The sequence below is a fragment of the Haliaeetus albicilla genome, chromosome 4 (assembly GCF_947461875.1).
Source record: "Haliaeetus albicilla chromosome 4, bHalAlb1.1, whole genome shotgun sequence".
NCBI lineage: Eukaryota > Metazoa > Chordata > Aves > Accipitriformes > Accipitridae > Haliaeetus > Haliaeetus albicilla.
Window position 1 is genome coordinate 54,056,912 of NC_091486.1, and position 17,576 is coordinate 54,074,487.

Here is a 17,576-nt window from a genome sequence, read left to right on the forward strand (position 1 = left end):
ATCCATATCTGTACCTACTTACCTTTATAGAACTACACAGATCTTTGTATACATATATAAACCTATACCTACTCATACATATGTATAAAGTTACAAGTATCTGTGCATACATACATGTATACTATATGTGTAGCTATATCTATACACCTTTATCTGTATCTATTTATATCTACTTACATATAAATATATCAGAATTAAATACATATGTATGTGTGTATACACACATAAATTACAAATAAATAGGTATTTACATGTGTAGATATAAACACAGATACAGCTATGTGTATATGCACCTATGCAAATAGATCTATACATCCATATCTATGTATATATATCTATGCCTATCTACCCATACCTATATATATACCCACACCCCTATATATTCACCTGTATATGTATGTAAGCATATATATATATACACATGAACACACACGTATTAAAATTACAAATACATTCTATGCACATGTCTATAAAAATATGCAGCTGGGTGTGTATATATATATATACACACCCCCCCGCATAGATACAGCTGTACCTAAATACCTATACCTTTAGCTATACATATATATCTATACCTATTGCTATCTATATATGCTTATACCAAGATATACATGCATGCACAGGTATCTAAAAATTACAGTTCTATGTACATTTACATGTATGTATACATATAGATATGTACACATCTCTATATATCTGTAGAGATATATACATACATATGTGTGTATATACAAAAATTACACTATATATCTACATATATATTGGCACATATTGACATATAGGAGAGCCGGAACCGTAGCTGGGATCCCCCCCCATCACCACCAGCGCAGGCACCTGCACCCCCCGCAGCAGGACCCTCGCCCCCCCAGCCGCTCGCCCCTACCTCCAGGCTGCCGCTGCATCCTTCCGAAAGGATTTATTAAAACACAGAGAACAGAAACAGGGACACACGGAGTACGAAGGGAACACGGGGGCGTTGCTTACAGCTGCCGTCAGCCTCCGGCAAGAGGCCACCACCGCGGTGCAGTCGGTGTTGCCGCGCTCGCAGGTGTCCCCATCCCGGCTCCGGCCGTCCCCTCCTTCCACCTGTGTGCCCCGAGCCCGGCACACGCCCGGACCCCCCCAGACCTTGCCACAGCCCCGTTGCTGGGACAGCACCGGGCTCCCCCCGGCAGCACTGGTGCCCGCCGATGCTCCCGCCAGGGCTGGGCAGGCGGGCTGCGGCAGCGGGGCTGGCGGCAGGCATGCACGCGTTCAAACACCATGAGGACGTAGAAATGGACCATACAGGGAAGCTCGGGAGCGGGAGCCGACTCGGCCCCGGATGGGCGCCCCAGCACAGCCGGCCGGGAAGCGGGGCACCCACCGGCCTCCCCTCACACCCCACAGGCAGCAATAAAACCAGACATAAACACCGTGACTCTCCCTCCCTTCTCAGCTCAGCCCACCTCGCCCAGACCAACCCTTCAAGTCTTCAATAAGAAAGTGCAAAAAATGTACATGGAAATGAAACCCCCTGTCCCAGCCGCTCCGGCGACGGTGGGGGGAATTGCGTCGGTTGAAGCACACTTGAAGCAGGAGCGGGAGAGCCTGGCAGCGCCAGCAGCAGCTAATCTTCCACGCAGGCGACGCCGTCGCGCTTCCCCTGCCCTTCCTCCAGCGACAGGGTGGCTTTTGGCTGGGGGGGGCCGCCCTGGCCCCCGGGGGCTGCTGCGGGGAGAGGGGAGAGCTGCCCATCAGCTGGGCTCCAGCCCCGCAGGATCCTGCTCCCACCTCTGCTGCCAGTACCCGCTGCGGTTCCTCAAGCCAGAGGCCACAGCCGGACACCGGCACATACGGCCCCCCCACCCTCTCGCGTGTCTGCCCTGGCGAACAAAACACCGAGAGCAGCGAGCGCAGCCTTACCTCAGCTGGAAACGGGAGCTGCGGAGGAACATGGCGGGAACAGCTAAATATCTGCAGTGAGAGAGAGGCAATGCCCGGCTTGCCCACTGTCCTTTGGCCACGCTCCTGGCCCGCTCAAATCCACCCCCTGAATTTCTCTGCCCCAGAGCATCCGCTCAAAACCCCGACCTACCGGTCACATACGGTCCCAGAGGCATCTGGCTATAATTGACAATCCCGCCCGGCCCAGGACCTCGGAAATTTGGCCCAAAGTTGTTGTTATAGATCTGGGAGGAGCCGAAGGAGCCCTGGGGAGGTAAGGAGGGAGAAGAGCCACTGAGCTGCACCTCGGTCCCACCGCCAACCCCCCGGCCAGGGGCTCCGTCCCCATCCCTGCTGACCTGCTGGACGGCGGGGTCCCCCCCACGGGTGGCCAGGCGGCTGAGGATGCTCCGCTCAGACATCTGCAGCCGGGCGGCCACGGGCGGGATGCGGGACAGCATGGACGGCAGGCGCGTCACGTCGGCCTTCATGTCACTCAGCAGCTCCTCGAGCTGGTTCAGCACTGCGAGCAGAGTGAGGTGGCACTCAGACCGGGGGGATGCCCGCCGGACCCCTGGCAGAGGCGGGAGCCCCCCCAGCATCCCAGCCATGGGGATTGGCGAGCTCCAGCAGCAGGGAGCTGATGGCAAAGAGCACTGCGGACCCCCATCACCGCAGGCTGCAGCGGCAGTGTGCCACTGCCCTCGCCGGCAAAGCGAGCTGGGGAGGAGCAGGCAGCTCCTGGCTGAGGGAATGCGAGACGGGGACGACGTCCCAGCTGGATTTCCCCACAGTCAGAGTGGCAAACCCTTCTCACCCCTGCTGGGGCAGGTTCCAGGTCCCCGCCTCCACCAGCACGCACCCTTGTGCAGGACGGCATTCGCGGGCTTGTTCCCAGCCAGGGACTCTTTGGAGAGATGCTGGTGGCTCTCGGCAAGGCACTCCACTTCAGCCAGACGGGCGTTCAATGCCATGGCCGGGTGACTGGGGTCTTGGGTCATGTTGAGGTACGCAGCCCTCCGCAGCTGCTCCTCGATCACCAGGGCCTGCTCCAGCAACTGGGAGGTACAGGAGGGGAAGGATTCAGGACCAGCCCCTGCTCCGGTGTAAACCAGTACCACTCCACAGGCTCCAGCTGCCCAGGTGGTTCACGCCAGCAGAGCCTCTGTCCTGCCCTGCTCCCCACCAGCCTCGCTCCCAGAAACTCTTGGGGGAACAGGCTTAGCCCTTATGTTTTCTTATCCCGTTCAGACACAGAGCATCCAGAAGGGAATTTGGGCAGCATTTCCACAGCATCGCACATACCGGGAGCGGGCAGAGCACCCAGCCTGGCCCGCTCGCAGAGAGGAGCCCAGGGCAGCCAGCCCCATCCCATGCACCGTGCTGCAGAGCCCGTGAGCTCCCCGGGATCAAGCCCCGGTTGCCTGCTCTCCTCCGGCAAGCACGAGCCCCTCACAAAGCCCACGACTGCTCCCTGTTCCGCTCCCAGAAGGCACTGGCGGGCTCCCCGACGGCTTTGGGGAGCTGCTCTGGTCCCCCCACCCGGTAAGAACTCACCAGCCCTGGACCTGCAACTCGCCTTGAACCGCCGGGCAAGGAACTTGTTCTTCATCTCGAGGTAGTTCCCCTTATGTATCTCCGACTTGAACGGCTCATTCAGGATCACGTAGCGTGGGTCATTCTGGATGTCCTGCCAGCGGGCATAGCCGTGACTGGCGCAGAGGGAGCGTCAAGGGAAGAACCAGCCAGCCGACAGCACACCCACTGCCCCACGGCGACACCGCATTGCCAAACCCCCTCCCTGCTCGTCACCGCACCGTCACCCCAGGTCCCGCGCCCCGCTGAGGCCTCCCTTGCCTCGCCGCCTTCCTGCCAGCCAAAAACGGGAGGCACGCTCCCGCCAAGTCAAAGGGTACGTGACAATTCCTGCCAACAGCCAGTAGTCGTGTCGGCGGTGCCAGATGTCGTAGATCTTGCCAGAGGAGATGGCAGCCCTCTCCTCGTTCTGCCACAGTGTGTGCAGCTCTGCGGAAGCAGAAGCGAGACAGCCGGGTCAGCCAGCGGGGCTGCCGGGGACATCGTGCAGCGCATCAGGCAGGGCGAGCAATGAAATCTCCCGGGGCACAGCGCAAAATCGAGACAGCCTGCTGCCAGGCGAAGCACCATCCTGTCCAACCTTTCCACACGGTTCGCATTTCTTGCACAGGCTCAGAGCTTCCGTGTAGAAGCTCTGCAGAAGCGGCCAATGCCTCGTCTCTTACTCTTACCTGTAAAGCCGCCGTCAGCGATGTTGAACATGAATCGGAAGTTCATGTTTCTGTCATCCTTCTTTCCATCCTCCTCTTCCTCTCTGTCACCGTTTTGCTGAGCCTCGCTTTGCTCCTTCTCCTCCGCCTTGGCGTCCTCTGCTTGGCAAACGCAAGAAATCACGCCTGTCTAATCGTACTCTGCCAAAAGACCAACTGGGGTCTTTCCTGCCCCATCAGCTGCCAGAGGAACTCCCTGCTAAAGTCACCACTGGAAAAGCCACCAGCCTGCTCTCTGCTCCGCAGCAGCTGACCACCTGCCTCTTTCGGCAGGTCCTACTGTTTGCACAGCAAGTACAGGCAGCGCCCACCATAACAGCATCTTGTGTCCGCTGGTGGCTCCCGAGCATCACCAGACGGCAGCACCAGCTGCTGTGGGTGCCGACGGTTGTCCTCGCCGTCACCCCGCAGACACGCTCCCTCGCCTCCGTGCCAGGCACCTGCCTTGTTTTGGAGGCCCTTCACACCGCTTCCCCACCCCAAAGCCTCCTCACACCTCACCTGGTTTGACTTCTTTGTCCTCCCCTTTCCCCGGGCTGCTGTTCAACTCCGGCTTCTCCAAAGGCTTCTCCTTCTCTTGAATGCCCTCATCTGCAGAAGGGAAGGGGACCATGAGAAAAGCCTGGACTGCAAAACGCTTTTCAGGGAACAACAACTTACTGTCTGGATAGACTTTCCCTTTCGGGGTAAAGCGATTACACTGTTTGTACATTCAAGGCATTTGAAAAAACTTCTAACAGAATATTATGATGCATTTTATCAGGAAAACGTATTTAGTTTTCCCTCTTCCTTGAGACAGCTGAAGAAACATATTATTAGGAACAGAAAATGCTCCCCAGAATGAGCACTTCTGATAATTTACAACCTGGAACTGTTGTTTTTTCAGGAATCACTACAGGACCTTGCAATATTCAGGTTTCCCACTGCGATACAGAGAAGCATAAGACCCAAGCAAGGTGCGAGCACCACAGCCTCCCACCAGAGGGGAAGCCCACCCGTCAGGAGTGCCAGCACGTCCCAGACTTCTAGGGTGCACGCCCTGGGCTCCAAACGACTTGAGCTGTAGAACTTCTCCAGCACAAATCGATGCCACTGCTGGGTGCCACAGCCCCACAGAAGTCCCAGCCACAACTGAGAGTGGAGCCCGCGCATGGGCATCGTGTTCGTCCAAGCCAAAGAGACTCCTCACCTTTCACCAGGGGCTCAGGAGAAGGCTCAGTCTTTTCACTCTCCTCTTGCTTCTCCACCCTCAGCTTCTCCTTGCTGTCACAGCTTTCTGTGCGCTCTTCACTTTCCGCCTTCTCAGCGCTCACAGGCACCTGAACGTAAAGCGCCCGCACCAGATCAGCCCAGCCTTGCCTGTTCCTCAGGGAGCGCTCCAAGTTTCTGGGCAGACCATGAGAAGGCCTCCTGGCAGAACTGCTGGAAGAAGCCACCCTACCTGGCTGTCAGACACCTTCCTGGACTTCTGCTCCACTTGCTCCTTTTCCTCCTGGAACCCGAGTTGGGTTTCTATTTTGTCTGTAGCAACAGCAAAGCAAGAAAGCCATTGAACGGGGCCCCAGAGGGGTAGGCAGACACCTGCAAGCCCTTCTGGCCTCTTGGCCCACCTCCCTTCCCAAGGCAGACCAAAGCCACGATACCCTGGAAGCCTGTAGGCACACCTACCCGCAAGGGCCACAGATCCCGTGTGCATATGTGCTGGGCTGGCCGGGATGGGGGTGTTGGGACCCGAGGACACAATCTCACCAGACTTCTTGCTCTCTGGGCCCTCAACGATGAGATCTGGAGTGCTGTACTTCCCATTGACATGCTCAAACTCCTGGACCTGGGGCAGGCGCACACCATCAAGTCAAACACAGCGGAGATGTTTCCAGCCCGGTGCCGCAGAGCTGGCAAGTGCAGGCTGCTCCACCCGCAGAGGCACAAAGCGGCAGGATCGCTACACCCACCCTGCCAGGGACGCCTGACACTATGGCTCGGAGATCCAGCAAGCCGCCAGCATGATTTCTCTTTTTTGCCAGCCAGGCTATTGAATACCTTCTCATCCCTATGTCCCTCCCAGGGAAAGAAGCAGCAGGGTTTGAAAGGCCGTTTGCATTACCATCCCCTATACATTTATGACAAAAACGGATGCGCCCTAAGCCTGGGAGATTCAGCAGGGGATCCCTGGTGAGAGGCATTCGACAGCCAATGAAACCCACAAGTCTCCAGAACACACCTGAAATGGCACATTGAACATTTCGCTCACCCACCTTCTTCCTTACTAGTGACATGACTCCTATCCGAGTCAGCACGTGCTGGCGCGACAGCCCTTCCCGGGGAACGCCATCCGCAAAGGTTTCAGCACCGTCTGCCCCAGGTTCGCACAAATGTCTCATGAAGAGAGAGACGTACGCCCTGCAGAAGGAAAGCCAGACCTCAGTCCAGCTCAGCCCACAGACCCCTTGCTGAGGCAAGCACCCAGACCGTCTGCTTTCACCCACGGGTGAGGGCAGAGTCTCGCACCCAGGCTAAGATTTAGCCTATCACACACAGAATGATAGCAGCCCTCTCAAATGAAACGGGCATTGCCTCCCCAAAAATAAACCATGCTGGGGGTATGCAGGCACTTGGGCTACTGCTGCCCAGTGGGCTTCGTCACAGCGCAGCCTCCGCCTTGCCCTGGGGAGCATGGCAGAGACGGTGACACGGCAAGACAACAGGGCGATTGGGGTTCATCCCGAATGCGCGAGCTAAGCACTCGCCACAATCAAGCAGAGCCCAGGACAGGCCTCGCCCTGCCTGCCCGGGAGCCCCTGTACCTGAACTCCTTCTCGCTCTTCCCTCGCAGATCCCGGACCAGCCAGTGAGAGTTGAAGGCATCCTGGGGCGGCATGCCCCAGCGCATGATGGCATTCAGGAAAGCCTTGCGCTGGCGGGCGTTGAAGCCAAGAACCTGCAGGGAGTGGAGGCATTGCCGTGACCACAATGCGGCTTCGGAAGCACGTGGCATCTCGGAGCCTCGCAGCTGTTACAGCCGTGCTGGACCAGGACCGACGTGCAGGCAACTCAGCACAGAGTAGTCCAGCCTGCGAGCCCAGGGCAGCCCCGGCACAGCCGCATCAGTCGTGCTCCGGCTGAGGCCAACACTCACCTCGATATTTCCCCCAACTCTTGCCAGCAAAGGAGGGAGAGGCTTATCCCGGTCACTCTTCAGCTGCCTCCGGGATTGTCTTCTGCCACCTAGAGTCAAGCAGCCTCAGTGATGGATGGGCCCAGGCAGCGAGGAAGGACAGCCAAAGCACTCAGGTGCCCCAGGCTTCCTGCACTGCCTCCCGACGGGAGCAGAAGCCGGGCAGAGCGGCAGCCCAGGCTGCAGAGCCCCTTCCACCCATCCTGCCAGCCTCCCTGAGCCGGGGTGCTCTTCTGCCCTTACCAGCAAGGGAGTACGGTGCCCATTCCTCCTGCGGTCCCCCATCCTTCCACCGCCAGGACCAGACCAAGGTCCTGCAGCGACCGGTGAAGGAAACAGGCGGTTGCCTTCCCTGCCTTGGGAATCTCTTTGCCTGGCAGGCAAGTGGGGACACCTCCCCCTGCATGGAGGCCCAGAAGCACACCGCTCCCTCCAGCCCAGACGTTTCTGCTGCACCTGAGTGCCGGGGGCTTCCCGCAGAGCAAAATCCCCTGGAGTAGCAAACGCATTAACTCACTCTGACCTTCTGGCCTCTCTTCAAAGTCTTCATCCTCATCCTCAGAGCCAATGGAGTACTCCGACTGGTTGTCGGAGAGCTCATCCTGCCACTCTGCAGACCGCAAGGGAGGCCAGGTTAGAAGAGTGCCTGAGCAGTGGACCCTGCCCAGCAGGGACACGCAGGACAGCTGAGAGCCCACCCACGGGTGCAACTGGCATCCACTGCCAGGCAGCAAGAGAGGAGGGCACAACAAGCAGGAAATCGCCTTCTCAGGTTTTCCAAAATTAGTATTCTCCTCTACAGAAAAAAAACCAGTTTCAAGTATTTTGCCCACAGACATGTTCTTCCAGAATTCTTCTGGCAGAACCAGACTTTACGGACCAAAAAAGAAAAAGAAAAAAATCTTTGAAGAATTTCTATCCCTGAAAGTTTAGGAATCAGGGAGGTACAGAGTCTACCAAATGGCAGAGAAATGCCAAGCAACAACTCAGCCAGTGGGTCTGTGAGGGAACCTCTTTGCGCAGCTTTTCAGAGCCAGCCCGCAGGCCTGCTGCCCACCCCAAGCCCAGCCAGGAGCCAAGCGGCCGCAGCCATACCTTGGTCCTCCTGCGAGGCATCGTTGTAGTTGACCTGCTTGCGGATTCTCTTCCCTTTCCCCAAGTTCCTGGCCAGATCTTCCTGCTGCTGCTCATAGTGGTGCCGCAGCAGCTTCTCCCAGTAGTCAGGGTCCACATTCTCCTCTTGCTTGATGATCTCACGTTCCACCTCCTCCTGCAAAGCAAGAGACAAGAGGCTTGAGATCAGGCAGCCACAGACCTGCCTGCATCGCCCCGCTGCTGGTCCTCTAATGGCACTCCAGGGAAAGAGGGAGGGCACCGAGCCACTGGCTGGAATTTGCCTCCCGGGTTGTTGCCCAGGCATACCAACCTCAGTGCAAGGCTGCCAAAGGGCTGGGCCAACCTCCCACCCAGAAAGAGCTCCTCCGAACACTGCCATCCATCCCACCTGGCAGTGCCCACACTCACACCAAGGGAGAAACTACAGATCTGCAGAGACCTCCCAGAACAACAGCCTACTGTCAGCTTTGTCAACAGATGAAGGAACTAAGTCAGTCAGCTACTGGGAAAACCAATGCCAGCAGCACGGTACGTAAGCAGCACCGTGCGTGCTGCCAGTCTGCAGGGGAAGAGCCTCCAGAAGGACAGAAGAGGGTGCCTATGGATGGGTGCTTTGTTCGAAATGAGGTCCCACGCCAACCAGGACAGAGCCCGCCTTGCGCCGTGGGCTGCACAGGACAACGACAACTCTGCTTCCTCTGCCTGCAGCCAGGCCCGTCAGCCCTGGGACCCCTGGGTCTGGAACCATCTACAGCTGTCAGAGAGTGAGCAGGGAGGAGTCCTGCCCCACGCCAAAATGCTCACAAGAACAGGAAAGGGAGCAGAAGAAACACAAAGGGACATACAAAGAGGTGCGATTGTAAGACATGATACTAATCACATTACCACACCATCCTCTTCTCTCACAACATACTGGGCCACTTTAAAGGAGCTGAGATACTCGTTCATGTTCTGGAGCTCCGTATCATCGGTCGCATCCTGGTTTCGGTCCAGAAGCTTAGAGATGGCAGCGTCATCATAGTGGATCACGCTGCTGTCATCCACATCCTTATTGTCACCTGGAGAGCAAAGTGCGGGGAATGGAAACGCAAATCACCATGCCCGCTCCCAGAGCCAGGTGAGCTCAGGTCGGATGCTGGGCCAGGGAGGGGGAGAGGTCACCCCACCAAGGGGGGCTACACACCTGGTGGGGTGCCACCATGCTTTTTTTTCATGCCAGGAGTCACTGCACCCCCTTTGGTTGACAGCGTGTCAGAGAAAGGGGTGACAGCATCCGGCATGGTGATCCGCTGTCCCTGAGACACCATGCCTGCGGGCGTAAGAAGAGGAGAACAAGCCCCAGCAACTCAGACAGGACCCCACCTCAAGCAGAGCATCCCCAGCGCCTTCCTGACCTCACCTTCCACATCATCCTTGAAGAGCTCTTCTGTCCCAAACTTGAGGATGTCATCCAGCTCTTGCTTGGTCATGGAGCCCGACTTGGAGCCGAGCCCCGGGCGGACCACGAGGTGGGTGAGCATCATCTTCCTTTTGGCCACCTGGGTGATGCGCTCTTCAACAGAGGCTCTAGTCACAAAGCGGTAGATCATCACCTTCTTGTTCTGGCCGATGCGGTGAGCTCTGCTGAAAGCCTGCGGGCAGAAAATGAAGCTGTCAAGGCCAGCACCGTGCCATGCCGGCCAAGGAGTCCTGGTTTCTCACCCCTCCAGGCTGCGCAATGGCACTGCCAGGGCAAGGGTGAATTCAGCATTCAAAGCGGCTACGAGGCAGTGGAGTGAGAGGGGCTCCTCAGAGCCAACCTGAATATGCTGGCCCCCTCCACTGACTGAAGGTGAGCCAGCTCCCCCATCGAGGCCCCTAACTGAAGGGCCTGAAGGCAGGCAGCAAGGACACACTCCCGCTAGGAACCCTCCAGCTGCACATTCACTGGGCCCGCACTGCTCCTTCACCACCCTGCACCAGCACGTCCTCCTGCCTAGGACCCAGGCAAAGGAAATGCTGGCCCAAATGGACGGCAACAGCAGATGTAGCTTTGGAGAGGACCTTCTCCCGGCCGGGGATCACGGGAGGGTTACGCATTTCTCTTCACTTTTCCATTACTTTCCGAGGCATTGGCTGCTCGCCTGCTCTATTGGTGGTCAGTCCTTAGCTAGGGTCCACCCTGGGCTTTTGGAAACACAAGTGGAAGCTCCCCAAAAGAGGAGGGGGCACCCGGTTGTGAACAAGCAGCAGGAGAGAGCAAGAAGCCTGCAGAAGAGAGCCAGTTTTATGTGCCCGGTCTCTCCCATGCTGCGGACAGGCCAGGGTGAGGCTGGCAGATGCAGGAAGGGGGATCCTGAGTAGAACCAGCTCTTGAGAGAAGAGACCGGCTTCCCTGTGCAGAGTATGCAAACAGAGGGCAGAGCCAGAGAGGTACTTACTATACGGGAAGGAAAAGGAAAAGTCAGAAACCTGGATGTCATTGTGGGGATTCCAGTCAGAATCATAAATAATGACTGTGTCGGCCGTAGCAAGGTTTATGCCCAGACCGCCAGCGCGGGTAGAGAGGAGAAAGCAGAACTGCTGAGCACCAGGAGCTGAGAAAGACAAACCCACAGGTGGCAAACGGTGAGACAGAAAGGAGATGTGGAAAGGTGCAGTACCGTGCTTTAGGGATAAAACAGCGGGAACTGTCGGTCTAAGCCAACAAGCAACAGGCAGGGAAGGCAAGGAGTGAGAACACATCATTCCTTGGTGTCATGGTTTAACCCTCAAACCAGGCAGCCTGCTGCTGGCACGCTCCAGGGTTCATTGTGGGACCCAACTCAAAGGCTTAACGCCACGGTATGAGCAGCCCCCGCCATGCCTCAGGAAGCCGGACCTGCCGAGCGCGGCAAAACCGATGTGCAGGCAACCCCCTGCCACCTCTCCTGCGGGCGAGCAGGGCTCTCAGGCGCAGCCAGCCCACCCTGCTGCTGGCTGCGTGCTGCGCATCCACCCCGCACCCTCTCCTCGGCGACGCAGAAACGCGAGTACCATTAAACCTGTCTATGGCCTCCTGGCGCAGGCCGCCGGTGATGCCCCCATCTATCCGCTCGTACTTGTAGCCTTCGTACTCCAGGAAGTCCTCCAGCAAGTCCAGCATCTTCGTCATCTGCAGGACAAGGTGACCCTGGCACAAACAGCTCTGCGTGGTCCGGCTCCCTGCCTCCCCCCGCGTCCCCCGGGGGCCTGCCCTGCCTGGCCAGGCCCCTGCCCGCAGCCCAGAGGCCAAGTGGTGGTGGAACTGCCAACGGTAGAGTACGGCCAACAGGCAACTGCCAGTGGAGTGACACTCGCATCTCGTCTTCTACAGGCAGCTTTGCCAGCACAAGGGAATCATGTCTGAATGGCCCTCCCCGAAGGGGAGCACTATTGCTGTTATCTCCTCTTTATCCGTAGATAAAAGAGGTTTTAAACACAACAGGCACTCCCTCAGGAGAGAGCTGCGACGCAGTCCATCCGTCATGACGGCCACGGCTGCCACACTGTCTGGGGGAGAAGCTGTCACCAGCTCTTCCACCTATTGCTATCTGTTCCTAGCACAAAATTCTCATACAGAACAAAAAAAATCCTTTAAAGATGTATTTATTATTAATCCTTCCCTGCGCTCACCTGGGAGAAGATGAGAACTCTGTGACCCCCATCCCGTAACTTCTTCAGCATCTTTTGGAGCAGCATCAGTTTCCCAGAAGATTTGACCAAAGAATTCCCATCGTAGGATCCATTGGGCAGAACTGGGGCCTCCTGTCAAGGCATCCTGGTTAGCCTCCTCGAGGACGACACTCGTTAACTTCATGCAGAAATTCACATGCATTTCCAAGGCAAAATCCTTGTATGAAACCACTCGCATGAAAACCCACACCGTTAACCAAAGCAAGATCACAGAAACAGCCCCCACCGAAGGCTTACACACAATATTCTGAGAAATGCCTCCACGGTGCAAATACAGTTGACATACCACTGCTGCCACAGGGAAGAGGTACGGGTGATTACAGCACTTCTTTAGGTCCATCATGATGTTGAGCAGCGAGACCTGGTTCCCACCACCTTTCGAATTCAGGGCTTCGAAATTCCTCGTCAGTATGAACTTGTAGTACTTCCTGCGGGAACGAGGACAGGATAGGCACCCTTGTTAATTCGGCCAGATACGGGACTGGCGTGAGCAGGACAGCACCAAATTAAACCCCACTCGCATCACTTCAAAAGGGACATCTGGACATTTTTAAAAGCAACGGTTCAGCACCCTCAGTCCAGAGTCGGGTTTATTTGATTGCTCTGTGGATATCGCAGCACTTGTAAGTGGGACAGACTTGTGGGCACAGTGGCTAGGAACACTCCCTGCTGCTGGGTGTAAACCGAGCCTTGGCCCACCGTGCTGGGAAGAATTGACATGACCTTCCCGAAAAGTCCCCCATCTCGGCAGAAGATACCGCTGAAGCTGAGCAAGTCAGCCCAAAACAGAGTCCAGCAAGCATGCCCTGGGGCAGCAGCAATGCTGCAGACTGACGCCAGGCGAGCTGGCAGCACAGGCTGGTGCCCCGGTGCCGAGAACAGGAGGAGGGAGATGAGGATTCAACCTCAGGGTTTTCTCTGTGCCCCCCAGAAGTAGCAGAGCCACACCGAGAGCCTGACAGCATCAAATGCTCCCTGCTGAGCAGCCAGGACTGCACAGAGCCCAATTTACCCAGACTGAACGTGCTCCCCGGTGAGACAGAAAGCGCTCCAGCTCTTCCTGCAGCAGTCTTGAGGACAGCAGGGTGTCTCTGACCTGTTGAACCCCACTGACACCCCGCCATGTCGCAGATGAGGCAGGGTGAGGGAAGCCAGCCAGCCACCCCGGGGAAGCTGCTCTGGAATTACTCACTTCTGCATCTGGCTCAGCTCCACTCTCACGATCAGCTCTGTCTTGGCCGGCATGTTCTTGAACACATCTGCCTTGAGCCGCCGCAGCATGTGGGGACCCAGCAGATCATGGAGCTTTTTGATCTGGTCCTCCTTGGAGATGTCTGCAAACTCCTCCAGGAACCCCTCCAGGTTACTGTGAAAGCAGCCAGAACCAGAGAGTGCTGAGCGACAATGGGATGCGCGAAAGCGAAGATGTCTGTTTCTTTGTGACTTGAAAACAAGGGCAGAGGGTACGCGATGAGGTAATGCTCCCATGCCTGTATCTGAGCAGAGCAAAAGCCAGGCCAAGGAGCTGCACTGATGGCTGAGGGGAAATCCACACTAAATGCACTAATACAAGGTCTGAACAAGTTCCCCAAAGTACCTCTCTCTCCTCAGAGAGGGAAGAGAAGGCAGGTTTCAGGTCCCCACTCACAAATCTCCTGTCTGATAGCAAGGCAATAGCTACACACAGGACCCAAGAAGTTCTAGTCCACGGGAATAAATATGGGGTTACATTAAACGTGCATGCAGCTGCTACAACAAGCCACGGGGACGATGCACTTTGCCACCCGCCTGCTGGCGCAGATCAGTGACACTGGCACAGCAGTAACTGGATCCAGACACCCCCACACAGACAGGAGCCCCAGGAAACCTCTGCTGAGCCACGCTGCCAGCCAGGTCCCAGCTGCTTTCCCTTTTCGGAGAGGGGGAACTAGCGCAACTTACTTAAACCTCTCAGGAGTCAGGAAATTGAGCAGGTGGAAGAGCTCTTCCAAGTTGTTCTGGAGTGGAGTGCCGGTGAGCAGCAGCTTGTAATCGATCTTGTAGCTATTTAATACTCTAAAGAACTGGGAAAAGAAATGAGGTTAGGTGAAAAAAGCTCAGAGGAGCCAGTTAGTCATCCGGGGACTCTGCAGGCTGCACACAGGGAGACTCAGCAGTAACCTCTCCCTCCCACCAGGCTCGCAGACCAGACCGCAGCTTGCCTGTCCTGCTGCGAACCATCCCCATCAAGCACAGGCAGCAATCCTGAATGTCCTTGGGTCACACCTGTGCTGGGGATTGTGTGAAGGTCCCAGGGGCCAGAGACCACATTTAGCCTCAGGTAAAGGGGAGAGTAAGGAGAGGGATCGATTCCTTTCCATGACAGCCCATCCAAGGGCTGGCAGGCAGGCAGCTAGGCTGCTGCCTCTTCCACTGCTGAAGGATTTTTAATGCCAGAGGGTGTTAAAGAGAGCAAATCCACTGAAACGCGGGTCCCAGGCAGAGCCTGTGCGAGATGAGGAGACCATTCAGCTCCCAGGGAGAAAAGCACGGAGCAGCAGACCGCCAGTGCTTGGGTGCCATATCTTTATGGCACCAGCCACACCACAAAAATTGCTGACAAATATCTAGTACCTACTTTGGACTGGTTGTTCTTCAGCCTGTGCGCTTCATCCACCACCAGACAGGCCCACTCAATGGAGCCCAGCACCGCCTGGTCAATAGTGATCAGCTCGTAGGAGGTGAGCAGGACATGGAACTTGATCTGCGCTTCCTTCTGGAGGAGCAGAAGGAGAGAAAAGCTACAATAAGAGAGCAAGGAATGGGATAGCCTCCACCTTCGCTGCTGCTGTACATGACCCAAGGAGAAAAGGAGGGGCTGCCTGCACTGCACTGCACAGCACCGGCAGCAGGGCCGAGGCATGAGTCGTGCCAGCAGAAAATCTATACGCATCTGAACGTTAGAACCACGTAGGGGACTACAGAAACAGAAAAGGGTCTGGCACAAGTCTTTAAAGCTCATCACAAATCTCCTGCATCTGTCAACTGCGCAAGCTCTTTGGAAAACAGCTGATTAGGGACCTAACCAACCTCCTCCTCCGGATCAAATTCTGCTCTCTCCCCTTCTAGCTGATGGTTAAAGCTACCGGGTAGGGCAAAGACTTAGCTCCCACCTTCATCCGGAAGACCTTCTTTCCACTCCGGATGGCGTTGTCTTCAAAAGAAAATTCATTTTCCCGGATGACCGACCGGCTTTCTTTGTCGCCCGTGTAGGTCACGACATAGAAGTCGGGTGCCCACATCTCAAACTCGCGCTCCCAGTTGATGATGGTGGAGAGAGGGGCGCTGACCAGATACGGCCCTTTAGAGTGGCCCTGCTCAGGGAGACAAAGTCCAAGCTGTTCTCCCCGTACTGAGCAGCTCTCGGCCACGTTGGGGACCGCTGGATGCTCCACTCACCTCCTTGTACAGGGAATACAAGAACACAATAGTCTGCACAGTCTTCCCCAGCCCCATCTCATCAGCCAGGATAGTATCCGTTCCTTGGGCCCAGGAAAATCTCAGCCAGTTTAGCCCTTCGAGCTGGTAAGGATGGAGCGTGCCTCCCGTGGCATCGATGTACCATGGCTGCTTGTCAAACTTCACTGTAGGCTGAAAAGAGACACGACGCAAAGCAGTGAGAACCAACTCCCCCTCCTTTCTCTGAGGCCAAGCACATCCCTCTTTAGCCTTGTGACACTGAACAGCCTGAAAAGAGATGCAGACACAGTCCCCAGCCCAGCCCTCAGGCTCCTCACAGCAAAACCACTGCGGAGCTTTCAATGAAAAAAAACACCAGGGTCCCCAAGGGAACTAGAGGAGAAAAGGGCAACAGGATGGGGGGGGCCAGACAGACCTCTGTCTCTGAGCTCACACACCATTGCACTGCCCCTGCTGTTCTTACTCACATCCACGAGAGGCGTTTCTGGAGGCTTTTCCAGCTTCTCCTCTTTCAGCTTTTTTCCTTTCTTGTTCAGCTTCTTCAGAGGGCGCGTGTCCTCCCCCAGCATCAGCTCCCTGCAACAGCCAGTGCGCATCAGGAAAAGGCAGACGGGCATTCCTCTCCCAGTCCCCAAGCCGAGGGACAGAACCACCTCTCAAACTCCACTGCCTTTTCCCCACGGGAGCTTTTCTGGCCCAGTTAGCATGGGCACTCCTGGAGTGTTAACTTTCCCCTCCCAGCAGTCCATGCCACATCATTCCAGAATGCAGAACAGCAATCTCAGAGTACTGTGGTTTTCCCCCAAAACAGACAGGCAGCAGTGCCACGGAGCTGCCCTGAAGTGCAGTGAGACCACAAATATTACGGCAGTATAAACGTAGGGGAAGGGGAGCACAGGCTGGAAAACAACAGGTAGGCTAGATTTCCCAGCAGCCCCGAAATGGCATTTCAGGAGAGCCAGCTTTCCGAAAGCACTTGGCCACTGGTCTCTGAAGAGAGGTTCCTGCGAGCGGTGCCAGTATGTTCCAAAGGGGTCACCTACAAGTTCCCAGTCGTCCCAAGGCCTGCACAGGCTGCCCCAGCTCTGCCAGGCTCTCCCAGGCTGTGGCAGCCCAGCTGCAGTCCCACCACCCAGCTGGCTCGTACCTGTGGTTCCAGTAGAGGTGTTTGAGGTTTTCATAGTACGGGATGTCTATCTCGTCGATCTCCCAGGTGCACTGGTCGTAGGGCAGGTCTTTCCACTTGATCAGGTAATGGATGTCTCCCTTTTTATCAAAGCTGTAACGCAGGGCATGAAAAGCCTGTCAGTGAAATGACACTTGACCCCCGGGAAGCAGCTAGCCGTAGCCTGCTTCCCCGAACCTGGATGCTTCATCCTCTGCTTTTACCTACAGACCACGACATCCAAACAGAGGTAGAAAAACAGAAAGAAAGTATCTACGCTTTCCTGCAGAAATGCCTATTAATCTGCTGCATGTGTTAAATCATTGAGCTTTAAAGGCTCCTCTTCCATTCCACTGGGCAACCTCGTTTTCCAGTTTTACCAGGACTGGATGAATACCAGTGTTGACCCTTCTTTCTCCTGCAGCATTCACTGCTCTGTGAAGTTTTGCTTACACTGAAAAATGAATAAACACACTACCGAGTCTGATTATATGCCTATGAGGAAAAAACCCTTGCCTTATTAGCAGACAACGTAAAGCTCGCGTGAAAATTAGCCAGACAGCTTGCTTTATTTTCTGCCAAGCATCCTTCAAGCAGAGTCACTGCTTGAAACTTCAAGTTGCCACTTGAAACGTAGAAATTCAACAAAAAGGTGTCTCTAGCCACTTGATGTAAAAAAGCCACCTGCACAGCACATTTCATATGCAGGAAATTTCTTCCACAGAAAAGAAATGCA

The 17,576-nt window shown here is 55.8% G+C and overlaps 1 protein-coding gene across 9 annotated transcripts in view; it reads right to left on the reverse strand.

Moving 5' to 3' along the window:
• Positions 1-901: 901 nt before the first annotated feature.
• Positions 902-17,576, reverse strand: part of CHD5 (chromodomain helicase DNA binding protein 5) — a 31,953-nt gene continuing 15,278 nt past the window's right edge. For 3 of the 9 annotated variants that reach the window (XM_069782846.1, XM_069782844.1, XM_069782849.1), the window contains 31 exons: positions 16,823-16,954; positions 16,143-16,251; positions 15,655-15,846; positions 15,369-15,569; positions 14,834-14,971; positions 14,158-14,279; positions 13,409-13,582; positions 12,503-12,644; positions 12,157-12,288; positions 11,539-11,656; positions 10,975-11,099; positions 9,923-10,154; positions 9,707-9,832; positions 9,409-9,581; positions 8,503-8,677; positions 7,925-8,017; positions 7,369-7,457; positions 7,037-7,170; positions 6,488-6,632; positions 5,901-6,060; positions 5,674-5,753; positions 5,422-5,551; positions 4,734-4,823; positions 4,194-4,334; positions 3,843-3,951; positions 3,506-3,638; positions 2,789-2,984; positions 2,286-2,449; positions 2,078-2,192; positions 1,906-1,956; positions 902-1,710 (listed from right to left, as the gene is read on the reverse strand). In XM_069782846.1, the coding sequence (XP_069638947.1) occupies positions 1,949-1,956; positions 2,078-2,192; positions 2,286-2,449; positions 2,789-2,984; positions 3,506-3,638; positions 3,843-3,951; positions 4,194-4,334; positions 4,734-4,823; positions 5,422-5,551; positions 5,674-5,753; positions 5,901-6,060; positions 6,488-6,632; positions 7,037-7,170; positions 7,369-7,457; positions 7,925-8,017; positions 8,503-8,677; positions 9,409-9,581; positions 9,707-9,832; positions 9,923-10,154; positions 10,975-11,099; positions 11,539-11,656; positions 12,157-12,288; positions 12,503-12,644; positions 13,409-13,582; positions 14,158-14,279; positions 14,834-14,971; positions 15,369-15,569; positions 15,655-15,846; positions 16,143-16,251; positions 16,823-16,954 (4,078 nt within the window). In that variant the 3' untranslated portion in view covers positions 902-1,710; positions 1,906-1,948. Of the gene's footprint in view, positions 1,711-1,905; positions 1,957-2,077; positions 2,193-2,285; positions 2,450-2,788; positions 2,985-3,483; positions 3,639-3,842; positions 3,952-4,193; positions 4,335-4,733; positions 4,824-5,421; positions 5,552-5,673; positions 5,754-5,900; positions 6,061-6,487; positions 6,633-7,036; positions 7,171-7,368; positions 7,458-7,924; positions 8,018-8,502; positions 8,678-9,408; positions 9,582-9,706; positions 9,833-9,922; positions 10,155-10,974; positions 11,100-11,538; positions 11,657-12,156; positions 12,289-12,502; positions 12,645-13,408; positions 13,583-14,157; positions 14,280-14,833; positions 14,972-15,368; positions 15,570-15,654; positions 15,847-16,142; positions 16,252-16,822; positions 16,955-17,576 lie in introns of those variants that run through there. The other 6 variants (XM_069782847.1, XM_069782848.1, XM_069782845.1 and 3 more) reach the window with 6 other exon arrangements.